The sequence below is a fragment of the Augochlora pura genome, chromosome 7, assembly GCF_028453695.1.
Source record: "Augochlora pura isolate Apur16 chromosome 7, APUR_v2.2.1, whole genome shotgun sequence".
Taxonomy (NCBI): domain Eukaryota; kingdom Metazoa; phylum Arthropoda; class Insecta; order Hymenoptera; family Halictidae; genus Augochlora; species Augochlora pura.
The window spans coordinates 3017373-3038568 of NC_135778.1; the positions used below are offsets into that span (position 1 = coordinate 3017373).

A 21196-nucleotide genomic window follows, 5' to 3' on the forward strand; every position below is an offset into this window, starting at 1 on the left:
GTGAGAACAGCACTGTAGGTGCTGAAGCTTCAACCAATCAGAGAAAGGTTGTTTCTGCACCATACCTCAAATTTCAGAACCCTTCGCCCCTGGCATGGCGCAATATGATGAGGCACTACTGTACGCATATGTGTTCACGTGCATTTCAAGATCTTCCCGAGGTGGCGTTGGAGTATCTGTTTGTTGGGATTGTTGTGAACATTATCAGTGCTTACCATGGTTTATCAGTGCGCGCCGTTTAACCAGTATCTATTGTATTTTAATCAAATATCGCGATAAAACGTTGCTCGCATTGCTCCACGTAAATAGCCAAACAAAATGTAGTGTTTAAGTAAACAATTCTTTTCGAATGTAGAAAATGTCTGACGCTCGTTTACGGGGACAAATATGGTTTCGTATACTGTTCGCAATCCTGTTCATCTTCCCGCTGATTGACAGTAACGATAGAAAACAATTGACATTTTGCAACCAGAAATCATTTCGAAGGTAAATAATCGTCAATTACTTTATGTGTCTACGACAATATATCGTTGTTGCTATATATCGTTTAACGGTACTTTGTTCCGACATACATCTTTCATTGGACCTCACGTATCTATTTTATTGGTATTAGTTAATTTTTAATGACTTTTCTCGTTAGACTACGATTGTTCATATAAATTTATGTTCGTTAATCTATGCAAGAATAAATTAAATGAACAGTGATCGTTCCAGTAAATCTTTTTAGCAAATCAAGAAGAGAACGAATTTTCAATCGAATTTTGTGAAAGCTTTTATATAATTTCTAGTAGGCTAGTCATCACAGCTTAATTGCACGAATACAAACATAGAGGCAATGCAATAATTAGAGCAGGAAGAGTATGTGTGTACTACAGAAGTTATATAACATTAACATTGTTTTCAGATTGTTATTTCAGTCATATCTGTAACCATCAAAAATTGATACCTTAAATGAGTTATGAGAATAAATTATATATTTTTTTATATCAAATGAATCTAGAAGCAATGCAAACATCAATTATGTTATTTCAATTGTATTCGAAACTAAGATACGTACGCATTTTTCAGTTTACTTTTTGTAAGTACATTAGATGGAAAAATATCTGCTCTGGATGCGAGCAATTCGGGGAAGAAGCAATGGACCATAGATTTTAGTGAAGGACCTATGTTATCATCTAACATTCATTGTAGAGAAGTATATAGATATATGTTGAACATATTTATAAATGCATTTGAAATTTATATCTATTTCTTATAATTTTATTATTGTTTCTAGTTCAGTGACAATGGGAAAACAGTTTATTTCATACCATCTTTAAGTGGAGGATTATATAAATTAGATGAAGAATATTTAGAAGCAGTACCTGTATCTGCAGCACAGTTGATACAATCGTCTTACCGTTACTCAGATGATTTAGTACTTTCTGGTGGCAGAGAAGTGAAATCTTATGGTAAACATTTAAATTATGTATCTCTTAAATAACTCTCAGTAATAATATAATACTAAATCTTAAATTAGAATTTCTTTACAACAGGAGTTTCGAGTACAACTGGAAACATATTATATGAGTGTGGAATCAGTGGTTGTACTAATAACAGCAGAGGGGGATCATATATTGAACAAGATGTGCTTATTGTTCAAAGGTTTCAGCAAACAGTAAGAGCAGTTGAACCACGTACCGGTTATGAAAGGTAAATTATAATTTCGGTTAATTTAGATTATTGTTGATTGCGTAAATTCTGTAAGAAAATAAATATGTCTATGTAGATGGAACTTCAGTGTTGGCCAGCATGATTTAGTACTGGTTCCTAATTCCGATACATATTGCCAGAATGAAATTGAAGCTCATATTAAGGATATTGAAATAAAAGTTGTTGTACCTGATGGTTTGATCTGGGCTGTTAATAGAAATAATCCGAAAGTTATATTGTGGCAATACAAGGTAAGTTTTATATCAAAGATAGATGATTCTGATGTAATCAAGAAATAAAGTTCAATTTAAAAATGCTGTACTAATTATTTCTATTTATATTTTGCTAGTTTGAATCTCCAATTGTTACTATATGGCGGGAGCATTCAAATACAGACAATGGAAATAAATATTTAAAAGAAATGAATTTATTTGATAGTATGCAGTGGCCTTGGGGCTCAGAATTCTCAGTTAGTCCAGGAATTTACTTGGGTAAACATGGTAGACAATTGTATATACAAGAAAACGCAGAATTGTACAAATCATTGGAACAATCTTTATCATACGTACAATCTTCAAAATATCCATTACAGCTGTATCCTGCTATTGGTACGAAACTGTTTTTTTTTCAGTTTGCTTTAATGAATATAATTACTTCATGATTGTTTGATGTGGTTTTACAATAAAATGTTATTTGTTTTAGGTGATGTCATTGTAAAAACCGTCCCAGTTCCTGAAGACAATGATGAAGACAACAAAGCCTTGGTCGAGATAAATGGTGCCAAAAGTACCACTGCATTGTCGGAATATGTAAAGGGTATAATAATGTTGACAAATTTCTTAATAATAAGATGATAAGTTTCTTCCAAAATATTTTTTTCATAAATATCTGTTGACAGATAATGGATTTTATTTGTATTCAAAAGATCAATTACGATTGGAAAATAGCAAACAGTGTAATCGTACTATTTCGAATTCAACAATTCTTGAAGAAGATGCAAAACCATTTGAATATACAAATTATACAAAGTATATAGAAATGTTATCATATAATAACACCAATAAAGAGGACGATGACACTCCTGTGCAAGTTATAATTGTTTCATTGTGGTATTGGTGGTATGTATAATTGAGACGAGAAACCTAAAACACTAACTTTTAATAGAAACTTTATTTCTCTTTTAACAGGAAAGAAGTTTTGATCATTTCAATCACCACAGCAATCCTTTTGAACTTCATGTTAACACAACGTCTGTTGAATGCTACCACTGTCGCCAAAGATGCCGTACTTCCGGTAATAGAAATGTATTTAATTTTGTGTTATGCAAATTTCTAGACTGAAGTATTGATTTTATATATTTTTATAGCCTTTGATAGTAGAAAGACATATTGAGACAAGCATAAGTAATCCTCAAATAATCAACGACAAGGAAAACACTGATAGCTTCATATCACGCTATTTAACAGATTTTGAACCTGTGAATTGTTTGGGAAAAGGAGGATACGGCGTTGTCTTTGAAGCAAAAAATAAAATAGATGATTGCAATTACGCTATAAAGAGAATCGCTCTACCGAATAGGTGGGCTGCTGTATTTCAAGAATTATTGCCTTTTTATGACACATCATTATTACTTAATTTTATTTACAGCCAGTCTTCGAGAGAACGGGTAATGCGAGAAGTGAAAGCTTTGGCTAAATTGGATCATCAGAATATTGTGAGATATTTTAATGCATGGTTAGAATGCCCGCCTGTGGGTTGGCAAGAGAAACACGATCCCGAGTGGATGAACAAAATCGTATTACCAAGTTTGGAATTTTTGTCCGATGAAACTTCTACCAGAGCAAAAGTCGGTAATTCTGTGTGCATTAACGTTTCTCAAACTGATCAGTCTTCGGTAGAAAGCGTGTCCGAAGCATACGACGCTCTCAATCGTTGCGATTCGGACGAAGATTCTTTTATTATTTTTGAAACATCTCATTCACGTGAACGAAACGACAGTGTAATTGATATTTCCAAATGCAGTACCGAAAGTTCGAACGTGTCGCTTTCAACCGACGTGGATGAGGAGATATTGCCGAAAATTAATGATTGTACACACTCGCAGAGCATTCTATTTGAAAAATTCGAAAGTAATGATTGCTCGGAGAAAGAAGAAAAGAAGAAGCGGCAAAGATCGTTCTCTCTAGATTTGAATAATAAGACGAATACTCGTAAGTCCCCGAAAATGTTTCTTTACATACAGATGCAACTGTGCCAAAGGCTAAGTCTCAGAGAATGGTTGAAAAATCAATCGATGCGGGATGGTCGTAGGATATTAAACATATTTCAGCAAATTGTTGACGCTGTTGAATATGTCCATCTACAAGGACTCATCCATCGCGACTTAAAGGTAATATTTAAAATTATTTATTGTTCGATCAAACGATATTTGTTTTACTATATAATTTTACTGCATCAATTTTAGCCATCAAATATATTTTTCTCTTTTGATAATAAAATAAAAGTGGGCGATTTTGGTCTCGTCACGGCGATGACAGAAGGATACGGTGAAGTTCATACACCTACTTCAGAGAATGAGAGTGTATCATTGAAAAACAATTTACATACCGCGAATGTTGGTACCCACCTCTACATGTCCCCGGAACAATTAAACGGACTAGGATATAATTACAAAGTTGATATTTATTCCTTGGGAATAATTTTGTTTGAACTCTTCATACCTTTTACTACTGAAATGGAAAGAGTGACAGCTCTTATGAATTTAAGAAAATCAATATTTCCAAAAGACTTTGATATTGATCATCCAACCGAGGTAAGGAAATAAATTATTTGTTTGTTGCGTGCTTCAATCGATTCAAATTAATTGAAAACCTTTTCTTTGCAGTATGACTTACTTAAACTTATGTTGGATGAAAATCCTAGCAATAGACCGACAACGTTAGGCATTAAGGCTAGGCCACCATTACTGAATTACGAAATAGCCAACGGGCTTACAATAAATTCAGACATAAGATGGCATTTTGAATTACCTCAGATTTCAAGACATTCCTCTATGGCCAATAGTAGTAGTAGCAGCGGCGAACCTTGGGAAAATATCACTTGAATAATCATGTATCGGTACGAAGACGTGTCATGAAAAACGCAGGAATGCATTTTATTTATTTCAGTCATTTATATTGCATTGTATCAAGTCACCGTAACAGTTACAAATTGTAACACTACTGCATAATGAGGGACATTGAGAAATATCGTATAGTGTAACAGCATTTACTCATAATTATTACTTAAAAGTTACATTGTCTTTCAGTAGAGTTATCTTCAATATAAGTCAAAGAAATTGTTAACCACAACTCTTTTTATTCGCAAGTGATTAATTCTCACAATATAAAATTTTGTTTTGCATTATCTAATTGTAAATACAAGCTGCCTTCGTTGTCAAGCGATATTTATATAAATATATTTTCTTAAATTTTAATTCGTGTTACCTTAAATATTTTTATACTAGAACCATCTTATTTCATATTATCGTAAACTTTGAAATTTATTTGTTTTGCGTATGATGTTAAAAACGTTTATATTTACTGTTAAAAGTAAAAATTAACATAAAACTATTTTATAGAAGGAGACATTAAATATAAGTATTTTATTGAGCCACTTGAAGACTACGATTATTTTCTTAACATATCTAATCATAATGTGCCTACTTTTTCTTTGTCATCTAATCATTTAATTGTCATTTGTAATTCCTAATGCTACGTCATTTGCGGCTTCTTGGCTGCCTAGTAAAGTTATTCCATCCTTAGACAGAACAAAATTCAGAATAGTAGTAGGATCATTATTAAATCTTTTCGGAAGTCTATAAAAGCCGTGCCTGAAACATAATATCCGTATTAAAGAGTACAAGTATCCTTTTTATTTTCATAAATTAGGAAATATTACCCGTTTTTAATATCTTGTATTATTTCCAATATCGCCCACAGTAAGATGCACATGGAACATACAATTATAATTCCACAGACAAAACACCATTCTTTCCAAAATAAATTTTTCGATTCTATGAACAAAAATTTTTATAAATACGTTTTAAAACAAGTAATATTACATTTACCTGTATTTTTATCTATTACAGTAATCCCAAATGTGAAAGAAGCTTGATCTAAGGTTGTATGAGATTTGTTTTTGTAGCTGCGAATATGACAGGAGTAAAAGTTTTCAATGTCTTCCCGGGAGATATAACTTGCAATATTGATGGTACTGACACGGCCATTGTCTTTCAAGTGAAAAAAGTCACTGGTCAACGAAGAATAAATTGTTATTAAAAGATCTAAGAAATAGATATCAAAATAGGTATCAAAAATTTCTTTACCTATTTTCATAGGATTGCAATAGTTTGTCCATTACTAACCATACAACATGTGTTTTTTTAGAAGGTCCGAGAAATCCTTTCTCACGGGGTATTTTATCATAGAAACATGATAACTCAAGTTCTTGACCTATTAAGAGAGGAATTTCTTCATAGTAATCTATAAATTATAACAAAATTTCAAATATGTAGTACATACAACGTAGATATAATCGATTAATATTTACCAGATAAACTAACAGTGCGGCTTGTGTAACGTTTACTTGTCGTTTCTAAAACTGGTAACAATAGCAGATCTATTTGATTTCCATCTATGTTAAGATGTCCAAGCGTAAAGCTCATTTGTGGTATATCTGCACATTTAGGACATATTTTCTCCTATTGTGAAATCTATTAGGATGATCCTGTAAGAATCTAATCTTCTAGTTTTTGTAAAACATTTACCCGTATTTCGTCGCGCATAGCTCCTATGAATATACCAGTTGCAACTGTAATCATCCTTTCAGAAATTAAAGGTACATATCTTTTCTCATTTCCATTAATTTGCATGTATAATCTTTTACCATCTTGTACAAGCATTATTTCAAACCATTCTCCTATTGAAATGTGTTCTGTACTTTCGATTGCAACATGAGTTGATCCCTGATGAAATCTAAGTTTTACTCTTCCCTCTTCTAACAATAGGAGAATGTACTTATTGGATGAATCGTCTGGTATGATCGTCACAACGCCATTTATATTTTCTACTTTTATTGCCATTGTGATCTGCATTGCAATGTTTAAGTATTATTATTTCAGTTAAACTTCGAGAAACTGTCCTTACTTGCCAAGATTCCATGTTTTTTGGGCTTGGAACTGCAATTGATTCTGTTAAACCAATAGATATGAAAGCTTCTTCGTCATCTCCCATTGAATATTGTACGTTAATAATATTAGAAGGAACTGTTTTATGATTTCGATCACGTTTATCCTACATTATATTGTATATTTTAAAAGTATTAAATTATTTAAGATTGTAATCCGCTAACGACGATTACTACACCTTTGGTATAGAAAGTGGAACAGATTCGAAGTTAATAATTATTTCTTGAACTTGACCTTGAAATACATCTCCAACTTTCATAGAATGATCCAAATTATACGATGCCGGAATACATGAGAAAGTAGTAGCCTTGTGTATACCATTGTTAACTCGTAACATACCGCGTGATCCACATATTACCGCAAATACTACATGCCATTCTCCAATCTATACAAAATCTAATATAAATTACAGAAATTAAAAAATAGAAAAACATCTTTAACTTACTTCTATTTTATCTTCATGAACTAAGCCCATTATACAACCAGATATTTGAGACACGAGTACTACTTTTCCGTTATGCAAAGATAATTTTACATAATTACAGGATGATTTTTGGCAATTATTTTCATATCGATAAATGAGCACACCAAATGGTGCCAGAGGTAAAAATCTTATATACATATGAAGCAAACGCGATGGTCTTCCATTTGTTGAATACAGAAGACTACTTTTCTCCATAAAATGCGCTACTTCGTGCGATTTAACTGTAAATTGAAATTGTTTTGTTGCACGTGACAATATTATTTTAATTAACAGTATTGAATTGTACTTGTACCAATGCATGGTTTGCTGAAACATTGACGAGCTTCAGTAGCAGAACCAGAACATGGATCACCATTACCACTTGGAGATGGATTATTGCACATGCGATTTCTAAATTGTGTACCTATGCCACAATTTGATGAACATTGTGTCCAATGTGTCCATGCCGACCATCGACCATTTACTAATAGAAAGAGAATTTACGATTTTATGGAAAAGTTTTAAGTATTAAAAATGGGATATTATTGTTGTTTTGATCTCATTTTTATACATTATACTTTGTATGCTTACTTGAACAATTGCTAATTGCACAAGAATTTATCTCTTTAATTGGACCTTTACACGATGTTCCCTGTGCATTTGATATTTTTAAGCATGATCGTTTTCTTATTCTAATACCATTGCCACATTGTACACTGCATGTGCTCCAATTACTCCAACCAGTCCAAGTTCCCACTATTAAGATATCAGTTAATAGGAAATTGTCTATGTTATCTATAAAGTCCATTCAATGTACTTGAGTGCTTTTTGCAATTAAATCCAGTGCAGTTGTTGATTTCCAAAGCTGAATTATTGCACATTAATTCAGGATGCGAAGGAACTGGGCTGTTACAGATTCTTGTCCGATATTTTTTACCTCTTCCACACTCTGCAGTGCATGACGACCATCCTTCCCAAGTACTCCAGCCTCCAAGACCTCAATAGAAATTACATATGACATTGTTCATGTATAATACAATGATAGCTGATGCCTGTTTAACGTATGTTCATTTACTTGGACAACCAACATCATATTTAACACAGTTCATTGCATTCCAATATTGCATCTTCATGAAAACATTCAATAATATTATTAAATATTCTTTTGAAATATTTATATATTTGCGATAAATCAAGAATGTAGCTTTATTTCTTACTGCATTATTCCCAAGAATTTTCTTGACAATGGAATACATACAATCAACAGAAAAGCATAATTCAATTAGAGCAGGCAGCTTTTTATGTATTTTCTGTACAACTTTCATTTCTTCTACACGCATGGGATGATTATATACAACATCTTCGTAATCCTTCATTGTACACCCTAAAAACGCCTTTGAATAAATTGTGCCAAAGAACTGGAAAAATTCGTCGTGTTTTTGTTCATAATTACCAATAATTTTACAAGTTCCAATTTGATAATTAGGGCCAACACAGGGACTACCATCGTTCGATGGTAATGGATTATTGCATGTACGATGTCTGCTTCTCTTTCCTTTGTAGCCGCATTTTCCAGAACATGAACTCCACGAACTCCAACGAGTCCAACTACCATCAATAGGACATAAATTATCATCTTTTAATCCAAGCTCGCAATAAAGATTTTGCACAGCGTTCGATATGTCTCCTGTAATAAAATTTGTTTGAAAACTCTGTTGAAGCATTACAATAATACAGCAGCATTAAAGAACTATTAGTAATACCAGCAATGGCAAAAGAACTTGATAAAATAAGAAATATTGAAACGTTCATTATTGGTGACAATATAAACCATTAAATAAATGAACATGCAAAACTCGAAGTGCGAGTGTACTTATCGATATTGACTGATAGTAATAATAAATCAATTCCGTTATTGTAATTTATAACGTTTCAACGGTGTTCCTGTCACATCCTAAACCACCACTTTTCGAATTCGAATCCTAAATCCGCCATCATCTACAAGATAAATTAAGACCAATGAAATCAATGAATTCTACGCATGCGTAATATATTGTACAATGTGTACATGCATGTACATATTGGCGCGAGAAGCGCGAACCTCGTGAGAGAAACTTTTTGTCTCGCCGATAGTATTAAAACAGTTGTAATACATTTTTGTAAGTGTTTTATACAGCAAATGAATACATTTTAATTTATTTATCGTTATTATATTCGGAAAATTGCTCATGCTATTTTGTGGTTTTCAGTATTGTTCGAGTTTTACCAGTATAAATAAAACTAACCTTCAACTGCGGCATTACAGTGAAAAATTTAAAAAGTTACTGTCATTAATAATTCGTTATAAATAGAAATGAAACAGCTAGTTACTAAATTAAGAATAATTGTGTAAGAGACTGATTTAGTTTCTTCGTTTCGTGGTTATTGTATTATCAACAAAAGAAAACAGAAGATATATTTATTTTGTACTTATTGTAAGTTTGTTTTGAGATCAATTACAATATACATTAGAAATTAAATAGAACTCAGGTATGTGTATACGTGTTATATTGAATATGAATTATTCAATTTATGCAAGGCGAAAGTACAAATTTTTCAAATGTATTTCTCTTTCTGTTTAGTGTAAATATGACTCTCACAGAAATGGAACCACTTAAAATACATTTAGATGCATTGGAAATGGCAGGGAAAGTTGTGGATGCGCACATTACAGCGGATAGCAATTTTCCTTCTTTAATTAATCTCATGAGATACAATGTACAAGGTAATTTATGTTACTAATAGCTTCATCAAATATCTGTTTCTAAATATAATATATACGTATATATATTTTTTTTACCTTGTAGGTGGACCAACTGTTAGTGGACTTGATGACAATGATTATCCCAGTTTACATGGAATGTCAATGTGTTTTTCTAACGTGAATCAAATGAAATTGCATAGCAAAATTTCATTGCCGTCAGAAGTAATGGAACACTTCGACCGTATCCTTTAAAATATTGAAATATTTTTCATTTCCTTTCGCGTAATATTATATTCCTCAATTTTTTATTTAGATGTTCAATGTCATTGCATGATGGGCCTGTTTACAGAAATTTCAAAAGCTTGGCTTACGATCGATAGTGACATATATGTGTGGTCATATGAAAATGAGTAAGTCTTGTTTTTACATATACACATTTGTGCACATCCTATGAACTATGAAGTAGCAAATTGTTGCCATAACATTCTTTTAGGACTGATGTTGCATACTTTGATGGATTAAACGAAACAATAGTGAGTGTGGGTTTGGTAAAACCAAAACAGGGCGTATTTCGGCCTCACGTGAAATATTTATTGGTCCTTACAACTATGGTGGAGATAACTATTCTGGGAGTAATATTAACAGAACATTCCGAAGGTATTATAGTTTCCTCATCATTTTAAAACTTATTCTGTTTTGTTACCCATTGTTTCTGACACGTCTGCAGGAACATCACCTGAAATGCAGTTGGTACCCGAACCAATCTTTACAGTAACAACAGATGGTATAGGTATTACAGTAATAGCAAACAGCAGCAGCGGCAGAATTTTCCTTGGCGGTAGAAATGGTTCTTTGTATGAAATATATTATCAGGTATAAATATTTAAATGAATGTAAATATTGCAATGAATAAGTCTAGAGGGAAATTAAATAGAAATTGTTCTAACTATTTATTGTACAGGCACAAATAAGTTGGTTTGGAAAACGTTGTAAGAAAATTAACCATTCAGAGGGACCGCTGTCATTCTTAGTGCCGTCATTCATCACTGTAGCTTTGTCGGAAGATGAAACAATAATACAAATTTCTGTGGACGATTCACGTAATATTCTATACACTCTTGGCGACAAAGGAACAATTACTGTTTGGGATATTGATAATGATGGCGCATCCAAAGTCGCGTCTTTGTCACAAGCTTCTTTAGTACAAAACGCTGTTCACGTTGTTAAGTATGTACACAATGATAAGCACGTCGTTGAATAACATACAACTTAGAAGTAAACTATACAGTTTTATTTGTATATTTTAGAACTCTTGATAGCAATAACTTTCGGCCGTTGGTGAGCATATCTGCTATAACAGAATCCGAATCAGTGCATTTAAATCTAGTCGTGGTTGCAGCTACGGGAACACGATTTTATTTTAGTTGTACTTCCGTGACTAATCCAACTAGTAGACCCCAAGGCCTGCAATTAATACACGTTAGATTACCACCAGGATATGCTGCTAATGCTACTGTAATGAGACCCAGGAAAGTTCAAATGGCACATTACAGAAAAGGTATTGTAATAAAACTGTTTGCATTATAATATGGAACTGTTCACACGAACGTTTAAATGAACGTAATAAATAAAATACAATATTCCTGTTGCAGGAACATTGATTCTCGTTTGCGATGGGGATACAGAAACAGCTTTGTGCTTAAGTAATGATGCTTATCCATTTACAAATAATTTAGCCGAAACTCAAAGTCCTCTGTCTCTTGATAGTCCAGTGTGGGCGATGTCAGAAATCCTTGTTGAACCAGCTATTCGGATTGAGAAGCAAAGTTGCTCCCAAGGAGAGCCACCCCTTCTCGTGAGGCAACACATGGAGGCTCCGAGAAAATTTATATTTTTAACATCTCAGGTATAAGGAAGATAGATGTTTTTTTTTAATTAATCCGACAGTTCAATTTATTTACTATTTATATTTTCCAATATGTACAGGGTGCAATTATTTTCGTGCAAGTACGCCCTGTAGATATTTTGAAACAACTTCTTTTGGAACAACGTGGACCGGATACAGAAGCGGTTCGAGCATACTTTCAATCGCAATCGTTAGATCAGGCGTGCGCCACCTGCCTCATTTTAGCTACGCTTGAAAGTTCTCAGAATGCTGAGGTAATCAGATTAAAAAATTAGAATGTATAAATTAAATTTAATATCATTTTACATTAAATAAATACTCTACGTTATTTTATAATATATAGTTAGCGGAATGGGCAACGAGAGCGTTCTTCTTGTATGGTAGTCATAGGGTGGTACCTGGAGTTGGGCCTGGGGTTGGACCTGGAGTTGGACCTGGAGTTGGACCTGGAATAGATGTACATAATAGTTTTGCTAATATCAACACAGGTACGTTTACACGTATAAATCTTACATTTTTTTTCTTCATTATTATAAAATGTATAAACTTCATAGTGGATATACGCACATCGACACCTAGAGTTCCCAATTATGATATGAGATATCAAGGTTTTCGGCCACATGTGCCTGTAGGACTTAATACGGACATTCCATTGCAACATTTCTCAGCAAAGCACAATGGTTTATATTTGTACGTGGGAAGAATACTTCGTCCTATATGGAGCATGCGTTGCATTAAGCAAGAAACTATAAATAACAAGGTTGAGGTAAAGTGACAATACTTGGAACAACAAATATAATTGCTAAAAGAATGATTAGCTTGTGCCCTTATAGCGTTACTTATCTAATCATTCCAGATCTCTAGCACTATTCCAGCAAGACAAGTCAGTTGGATTTTAGGACTTTTACAAGCATTACGATCATTCCTCAATAAAAACACTCACATTACTAAACAGTATGTATCGTACACGGTAATCAGAATTCTGTAAATAATTTTTAAGTTAACGTCCCTGGATTAGAACATATTTCTTCCAGACCCAATACTAGCAGAAATATAACCGACGGATTTGAAACGACTGTGACTAGTCATTTCCAAGAACCGATAGTTGAGGAAAGAAATTCTTTGGCAGCATTAAAAATTTTCATCACTCATGCTTGCGAAGTCCTAGAACTTTGGAAGATCTTATGCGAAAACCATTTAAATAACATTGTTAATTGTTTATCGAAGGTAAATTGTCAACTTAATTCGTTATTATATACTTTCGAATGTATGATAAAAAGTATTTAGGTTTTAAAATTTTATTTGTAGGACCAAATTATTCAATTTTCACAAGCTACCTTCAGGGATCTGATTCTTATTGGTCATGAGATTTCTTCGCTATTAATAATTCACCTTATCGACAGGTAAGTAGATTAAATATAGCGTAAAAATATTTTTCTTGCTATATTTTATTTACGTCTAACAGTTATCTCGGAGACAATGCGTCCGTTGATATCGTTAGTCATAGATTGCGGGAAGTTTGTCCAAATTTATACCGAAGTGAGGATGCAGTTTGTTCTAAGGTATAAAAGAACGAAGTTCTTAGGTTACCATTGATGGGAATGTAATCGTAATTTTATATGAACTCTATAAATTACAGGCTAACGAAATCATTTTGAAAGCAAAAAATTGTACAAATTCCGAGGAGAAAGAGTGTCATTTGCAATCTGCTTTGAAGGTAAGCGATAATTATATCTATATTATATGTATTGTGTATATTACTATCTTTTTCTATTTATTTTTGTGTCCGGCAGCTGTGCAAGGAAGTGGCGCCTAGATTAAATTTAAGCGCCGTCTGTCAACAATTCATCGCGTGTCAATTTTATACGGGTGTGCTCGAGCTATGTCTCTGCTGCGCAGACAGAGTAGACCCTAACAATGCCGCGTTACACTATTACAAAAACAACGAGCCAAATGAAGATCAAGAAGGTCGATTTGCCTACATGAAAAGGTATTTTATAATTATTTTACAACTCCCTAATTTTTATATAAGAACCGTGTTATTGTAGGCGTAACAATACGCACATAATCAATCTGATTTTTACAGAATGGAAATTTATAAAGAATTTATTACGTTATTGGATCATCTCCATAATCAAAGCATGTCAAATCCATTAACGCCCACAATACCAAAGAAACCAGGACCCCTTTCTCCAAATGCTTCAGTAGTGTCCGTTGCTCCAGCGAAAAAGATAGTAAGACGCGGTTCATTAACATCCGAGGGGAATGATTGCCGAGTTTTCCTTTCATTAATATTTTCATGTTTTTCAGTTGCATGACATCATAAACGACGCGTTGCATTCTCCTTGTGAAACCCTCCACGTTTCAGTGTACGCTTGGATGATACAACAGAGGCTCCATGGGGAATTGGTAGCACTCGCAGCTCCATCGTTGGAAGCTTATCTTACGCGTGTCAATGCGCCCGACTTGCTTTGGCAATTTTACGAAAGAAACAAAAATCATGCCGCCGCTGCCAAGATCTTGGACTCTCTCGCATCTAAGGAGTATGTACTCCGTAGCTCTTGTATAAAACAGTGGAAACCTAACGTTGTTGTTAACGTATAGTATGCGATTCTTTTTGCAGATCCAACATACCATTAGCACAAAGGGTTGAGTACTTGGCTCGTGCAGTTGTTTGTATGAGAAGCGATCAGGCTGGATATGCTCCATATCTTGGTGTTTTCTTACGCGAATTAGAAGACAAGGTGGAAGTGGCACGAATACAACAGCAGGTAAAAATTGTTATATATCAAGTTACTATTATTCAGAAGAATACATTTCTATTATGTTGCAGATACTAGATACGGTTTATAATCAACATTTGACAGATCGACTGAACGAAGAGACATTTAGAGCATTAAATTATTCATTACTCGATATCACAAAGGTACGTTACAATCTTCATTGTGTAATCTTATTCTTAAAAGTTTTATTTCACACTTATTACTAATTTCCGACAATAACAGCTGTATGAAAGGTACGCGGATTCTCTGCAATTATGGGAATGCAAATTGGCCATAATTAATTGCTCCGGCCATCAAGATGCAATGCTGATACAAGAAATTTGGACCAATATTATTAACAATGGTATTCATCGCATATCGCGTGTCTATATCATTTTAGTACATTTAAACAAAAAAAAGTTGCTGCAATTCAACTAACTATTTTGTAGAATTAAAAGATGCGTCTAATGCGGAAGACAAAATGGCAATTTTAATGAGCAAAATTATATCTCTTGGAGAGGAGTATTCCGGATCTCCACACTGTTTCCCAGTTGGTAATTATGAATTTTTATATTTAGTTCAAAGAAAGGCACATATAAATATTAATGTTAGTTTAACAATTTATTAGATTTTCTGATAAAGCAGTTAGAGATAAAAGCGTGTAAACTGAACGTATCAAATGCCAGGATTATATCTGGATTCTTGCAACTAGGAATTTCAATGGAAGATCTTTTGGATATTTACAAGTAAGTCATGTCTATGTTAGTCAGTAAAAAAAAAAACAATATTTTAAACAATTTTTCTTTCATTTATCTCTTAGAATGATTGGAAAGGATACTCGAACCTGGTTGAACGAAGGAAACGAGTTCCATCTAATACAGTCAACTGCAAATTTGGTCAACTATTTTATTCAACATTCTAATATAACCAATAACTTGATCAGGTAAACTATTCTTCGTTACATTTTGATAGTTACTCTATTTACACTATGTTGCACGATCGTTGAGCAATTGTTTATTATTATAGGCGGAAGATCATCACGAAGTGTCAAGATGTAATTTCGAAGTGCTTGACTACCCTATACAATCAACCGCAGGGTCAAAAATTAATAACGGAGCTTAGGTCGATTCAAAGCGTTTTAAATCGTATGTAAAAAACAGCCGGCAACTCGTCGAAGAGACGATGTTTTATAAAATTGTATAAATCGGTGAAACGGAACGGATCAAGTTAATCTACGGAGAAATCTTTGACATTAAGTAAAGCAAAATGTAAATACGCGGATTGCATTTGTTCTAGTATTTTTTACATTGTACACAGGAGTTCGTTCGTTTCGTAATAAAATCGTCGTATACATGAATTGTAATATGATTAGACTTTAATTAAGTGAAACATTTTATAAAGAATTTTTACGTATATTACAGGAAGACATTTTACATATAATCTACGATAAATTTATAAAATTTATAATACAATAATACTGTTCAATACTAATACTTATATATTACAAGCAGTTTTGGAACGAATATCCAAATAAAAAAAACATCCGTTAAAATTGATTGGCATGAGCCAAACGATATACTAACAACATCAGCTACTTCTCTAATCGTGATTCGACGATTTTTCAACACAATTTCTTTCACTACTATTGGGGAAAAAATTTTCAAAGAAAACGCCAAACTGAGTTGGCAACCATCCTGAAGCAAGGTAGAACGAAAAATGAGTACTCGCGCCACCAGACGCGCTCTTATATAACGAGAACGGGTCACTTCAGCGCGCCAATCGCAACGCAGCTGGCGTTCCCAGCACCTCATTGGTACGGCGCAACGATGCTACCGTTACCTTCGGACAATGGGATTAATTTTGTCGAATATATCCAGGCACGTTCACGTAGAAAAACCGTAAACGCTTTTATGTCCATTCAATGTTCTAAATTTCAGCTTTGCAATATTCGATAGCTTTTTGTTCAAACTGCAACGAAACAATATCAAGATGTAATTCCGTTCCAGCGTCCCAAGAAACGATATTTTTTTCACGGATTTCTGCGGGACGGTGAAACTACGCCGGAACGTCACTTCTCCCGCATCTTCGATGATCGGAGGCCGCTTCTCTCCTCAAGGTTGTTCCAGTTTCGAGAGACGGCTCGAATTACGTCGGTTCACCCGTAGAACCGCGTTTTAGCAACTTTCGGTGGAAAGTATAATCTAACCGCGCATCGATCCCGATTCGACACGGTGAAAGTATGTCGCGAGAGTAACGTCAAAATCATTGAGAGGTTAATATTGATTTCGCAGGTACAAACGGGATAAGCAAGAGGTAAAAGCGACCCTGTCGCATCGCGGCGGATAAATTACGCCGCCGGAGATCTATTACCTGGCCGGGATTCCGTTCGGGTCTGAGGTGCGTCTAATTGAGAGATTAATATGCCGATACGCTGGCATGCGATTCTAACGGCACGGCGAAACAATAATTGTGGGAGTGGTACGCAACTGCGATTAACAATGAAAAATTTCGCAGTTGTGTTCGAGAAACGAAACGCGAGCGCCGCGATTTCGAAAAAACAAACAAACGCTGCAATAAGTAATGAAACTTTATGCTTCGTGGATTATGTTCCAGATTATGTTTGAAAAAAGGAGAACACGTTACGAACCGAAGGCTGTAACCGATATCGATGAGAGAAGGCTACCAGCATCCGCGTTCCCGGCTCGATTAAATAATTAATCGTCTGGCGATTATAATTCGACATTTGCCTGATTTTAAATTAATAGACAATTGAGGGCTTTTTTCGTTTTTATTCCGTTTTGCTGCTGAAATATTAGATTATTAGATTTTTAGACTACTAGATTACTAGATTAGATTAAATACCATTCTTAATACGCATAATTCTAGATCACCCAGCAGTGAAAATATAAAGGTATGAACTGGAAATCGCCCTAAGCCCACAGTATGGAAAGATTAAATAAATAATCATAATATTATATTTCGAACAGATGCAAAACTTTCTAGCATTACCGCAGGTTCACGAAAGGTCAAACTCAGCCGCATTATAATCGCATCTCTGCGGCGTTAGCGCTCCGATTCCTGCTGTTATGGAAAAGCAACACTTTCCGCGGTGAACAATAGGGAATCTAACCTTGACATAGGCACTCCCAGACATTGTTTGCCGACATCAAATGCACGCGGGACTCGTGCGGCGCGCGAGAGTGTCGATCTATGAATTAGATGCGCCGGCGAGACCGGTCGGGTCGCGTCAGATCCCGGATGGAGCACGATCGATGCATCTCGTCGCGGTCGATTCCGCGACGCGATAAATCACTTTTCCCGGAACACCAAGGCGCCGCGACGACACGGAGAAACGTGTCCACTTTCGCTCCGGGTGCACACGGTAGGCTCCGTCGCTTCCCCGATTCGCGGATTGTCAGGCATCATATGATATTCGGGGCAGCTGAAGTATCGTGCAATTAACCCTTTGCACTCGAGCGGCGTCTTTGCGGCGCCATTAAAATTGTTGCGATACATTGCAAAATTATTTGTATAGACATTGTCAATGATTTAAAGAATTGTTGAAAGTTTAAATGTTGCACGAGTAGCAAGACTCGATATCGTACGCGTAGAATGAATTTTGTTATATAAAATGAAAATTCTAGAAGCCAGAGAAATTATTTTAGAATTATTTTAAAACTATTTCTAGTTGAAATGGCTTCGAGTGCAAAGGGTTAAGCCACAGGCCGGCGGCAGAAAGCGTACTTCGCGTTCGGATGCGAAAACGAAAGACTCGCCGATATTTCGGAACAATGTCCGTTTCTATTTAAATTTTGCAAATATACATACGCGCTTAAATTATTTCGAATTTTCGATCGTCGATAATTTGTTATAAAAATTCTACACGCGACGCGTGTCGGTACATATACCGTGGCTTGAAAAGCGTGCCATTGCTTGCATAACCAGTGCTCCGTGAAATAATAACTCTTTGTTGGGAAGATATCGTAGAAACGCCTCGTAACGAGGTGTTAAATCAAATCAAACGAAAGCTCATAGAGCGTTAATAATTGGAACGACTTTCTAAAACTGTTGCAGTCAAATCGTCAAAAGTGATATGACCCGCGCACGAGATCTCCGTTTTCAACGGCGTCCGACGCGGCACGCGGGATTACAAAGAAGAGTTGTTGCTTTTTTACCTTCCGGAAAGTCGACGGATCGTCTTGCCTCCGCCCTCCTGCACTCGAGACCCTCCTCGCCTTTTGGACAGGACGTGTAGGACTCCTCGATCAAATTCTCACCGAGTATTGCGTTGATCTGAAAGCGAGATGCCACCGGTAGTTACATGGCGGCCATCGACCGTGCACCACCTACGCAACACGCCCTACGCGCGATTAAATACTCGCAATTAGACTGCGGATCTTTATGCAAAGTAAAAACGTTCGAGGACTATTCTGAGAAACAGAGACGAAACAGAAATAGAGAGATTGTTTCTACGAATAATTTCAATAAGTTGAGAGTTTTTCTTGTTATTATTATAATAGTAAAATTCTTTTTACGTCGTCATAGTTTTATATTTCGACGTGCCGTTTTTGCTACAAATGCATAAAGTCCGCAATCTATTTATTGTATAATTATTATTACTATTTGTTGTATTATTATTATTATTATATAATTATCTAATTATCGTTCGGCCTACGATCTGTCACGATCGATTCGTTAAAACCGCTCGATCGCGCGACATCAGATTCCCACATTTTCTTTCCGTCGCCGCGACGTTGAATTTTCCTCGAAATTCTCGAATTTCACCGGAAACGTCCGGTTGCTGTGGAATAGTCCTTATTTGCGAGTCTCGGCGGACCGGTAATTACGACAGCAGTCCCGCGAGCGTTACACTCCTGGAGCGACTACGCGTTCTAGAATCGTGCGTGAACACGGACGTTCTTCGGTTACAATTTTTGTTACGCAATGGTCACCGGTGCTTTTGGCGAATTGAACGATTCGCGAGTCCTTTGCAAATCGATCCTGCACGTGTGTACCCGTTTCGACGCGCGACCGGAAATCTCGGATAACAATGCGAACAACGGACCCGCGATCGGCGAAACAATCGATTAATTTTCATCGTCAAATATTATGTAATTCCGTGCGTATCATCCTGTTACAAAGAAATCGAAATTTCTATTCGATTCTTCTTGCTGCTAGTATGTTAACAGAATACGGGTCTCTCTTGTTGCATCGTAATTGAGTCATCGGAAGGTACAGTCGACGATGTATCGTTTCCATCGGTAAAGTTATACAACCAATAATTTCCAGCGGTTTCTTGCGAAATCTGTGAGATGTTTCGTTGAATGAAATTGACGCGGCAAATGCGCGATAGAATATGAACGAGTAATGTTTCGCTGAAACAAATCGCCCTTTTAGTAAAATTAAATACTAGTTAAAGATTTTACTAGTTGAATGTTTTACTAATTAAAGATTTTAACGAGAACGCAGCACGAGGGATAGAGAAACAGAATTCTCTTTAAATTCGCGACCGAGTTCTGATTAGCTCGGAGACTTCGAACGTATACTTCTTAGCGCTCTAATCCTCACTCGTTTGAAAGCACCCGGCTCCGAGAACAGCTTCACCAATCTTGCCAGCGCGTTTTCCTCCGTGGTGACGGCGACGGTGGTGTTTTCCTCCGTGGTGACGGCGACGGTGGTGTTTTCCTCCGTGGTGACGGCGGCGGTGGTGTTTTCCACCGTGGTTACGGCGACGGTGGTGTTTTCCACCGTGGTTACGGCGACGGTGGTGTTTTCCTCCGTAGTAACGGCGGTGGTGGTGTTTTCCTCGCACCGATGACCGGCGAGCACCAAGAACGAGCAAAGCAGCAGCAACGCGGCGCGGGAACACATCGCCGTGTAAAAAATTGAAAAGTAATTAAATTTAAAATAAATTAAAAAGTAAAAAAAAAATTAAGTTCGCGACACCTCGTCCCGGATAATTTGAAATCGCGACTGGTAGCCAGGTGGAGGCGAACCGCGCCGACAGTTTGACTCCTTCGACGTTTTACTTTCTGGAGGGGATATCCCACATTGCGACACCGGCACACGGGGACATGCTCGTTTGAATCGGAGAACGCGACACGTCGGATCGTTATGCCTTGTTGTCGATTTATCGGAAAATAATATGTGCAACGTTTCAGCTAAATTTGAGAAAATTTATGCTTTCGGATAACAGGATAACGTGGCTCTGAGACCATAAACGTTTAAATAATTGATTAAGTATATGGAAAATCAATTTTCTGTTTAGGCGGAGCTTGCAGATTTGGACTGTTATGGTCTTTATATTCTGTTATTTTTTCCCGTAAATTAAAATATAAGGAAGATGCCAGAACAAAATTTTTATATTTTAATTTAAACTGTATATATTTTATTTTTGAAGCTG

The 21196-nt window shown here is 35.6% G+C and overlaps 4 protein-coding genes and 1 long non-coding RNA gene across 7 annotated transcripts; 3 read left to right on the plus strand and 2 right to left on the minus strand.

The window, feature by feature from the left end:
- The first annotated feature begins 165 nt into the window (after nt 1-165).
- On the plus strand, nt 166-5362 carry LOC144472932 (eukaryotic translation initiation factor 2-alpha kinase). The gene is made up of 13 exons (XM_078186398.1): nt 166-486; nt 1069-1195; nt 1277-1451; nt 1536-1692; nt 1769-1943; nt 2042-2300; nt 2395-2508; nt 2591-2810; nt 2880-2985; nt 3059-3270; nt 3340-4081; nt 4157-4504; nt 4577-5362. Exons 1-13 carry the CDS (start codon nt 359-361, stop codon nt 4793-4795), a joined length of 2982 nt encoding a protein of 993 aa, XP_078042524.1. The 5' UTR covers nt 166-358; the 3' UTR covers nt 4796-5362.
- LOC144473406 (uncharacterized) lies at nt 5309-9682 on the minus strand. The gene is made up of 16 exons (XM_078187256.1): nt 9668-9682; nt 8836-9094; nt 8600-8766; nt 8458-8509; nt 8200-8379; nt 7974-8138; nt 7696-7866; nt 7365-7624; nt 7098-7304; nt 6879-7025; nt 6500-6820; nt 6283-6433; nt 6059-6215; nt 5801-5982; nt 5632-5746; nt 5309-5563 (listed from the first exon to the last, which is right to left on the minus strand). Exons 1-16 carry the CDS (start codon nt 9680-9682, stop codon nt 5419-5421), a joined length of 2694 nt encoding a protein of 897 aa, XP_078043382.1. The 3' UTR covers nt 5309-5418.
- On the plus strand, nt 9448-16150 carry Nup154 (nuclear pore complex protein Nup154). 3 transcript variants are annotated; one of them, XM_078186185.1, is made up of 28 exons: nt 9448-9541; nt 9632-9911; nt 10004-10146; nt 10229-10366; nt 10439-10535; nt 10619-10782; nt 10853-10998; nt 11087-11352; nt 11433-11683; nt 11778-12031; nt 12112-12285; nt 12375-12519; nt 12586-12797; nt 12888-12985; nt 13066-13258; nt 13340-13434; nt 13497-13593; nt 13671-13748; nt 13825-14021; nt 14118-14265; nt 14342-14574; nt 14655-14802; nt 14865-14957; nt 15037-15157; nt 15243-15347; nt 15422-15539; nt 15614-15736; nt 15820-16150. In XM_078186185.1, exons 3-28 carry the CDS (start codon nt 10011-10013, stop codon nt 15944-15946), a joined length of 3957 nt encoding a protein of 1318 aa, XP_078042311.1. In that variant the 5' UTR covers nt 9448-9541; nt 9632-9911; nt 10004-10010; the 3' UTR covers nt 15947-16150. The 3 variants fall into 3 exon arrangements, 2 of the variants coding, with proteins under 2 accessions (XP_078042311.1, XP_078042312.1); XM_078186186.1 differs by having other exon boundaries at nt 9632-9856; XR_013494468.1 differs by lacking the exon at nt 15820-16150 and having other exon boundaries at nt 15439-15539; nt 15614-15733.
- A 656-nt stretch (nt 16151-16806) lies between these two features.
- On the plus strand, nt 16807-20007 carry LOC144472809 (uncharacterized). The gene is made up of 4 exons (XR_013494469.1): nt 16807-17190; nt 17407-17704; nt 17781-18175; nt 18868-20007. It is a non-coding gene; the product is annotated as an uncharacterized LOC144472809 (long non-coding RNA).
- On the minus strand, nt 18777-20823 carry LOC144472808 (uncharacterized). The gene is made up of 2 exons (XM_078186187.1): nt 20362-20823; nt 18777-19086 (listed from the first exon to the last, which is right to left on the minus strand). Exons 1-2 carry the CDS (start codon nt 20662-20664, stop codon nt 18913-18915), a joined length of 477 nt encoding a protein of 158 aa, XP_078042313.1. The 5' UTR covers nt 20665-20823; the 3' UTR covers nt 18777-18912.
- Nucleotides 20824-21196: the final 373 nt, after the last annotated feature.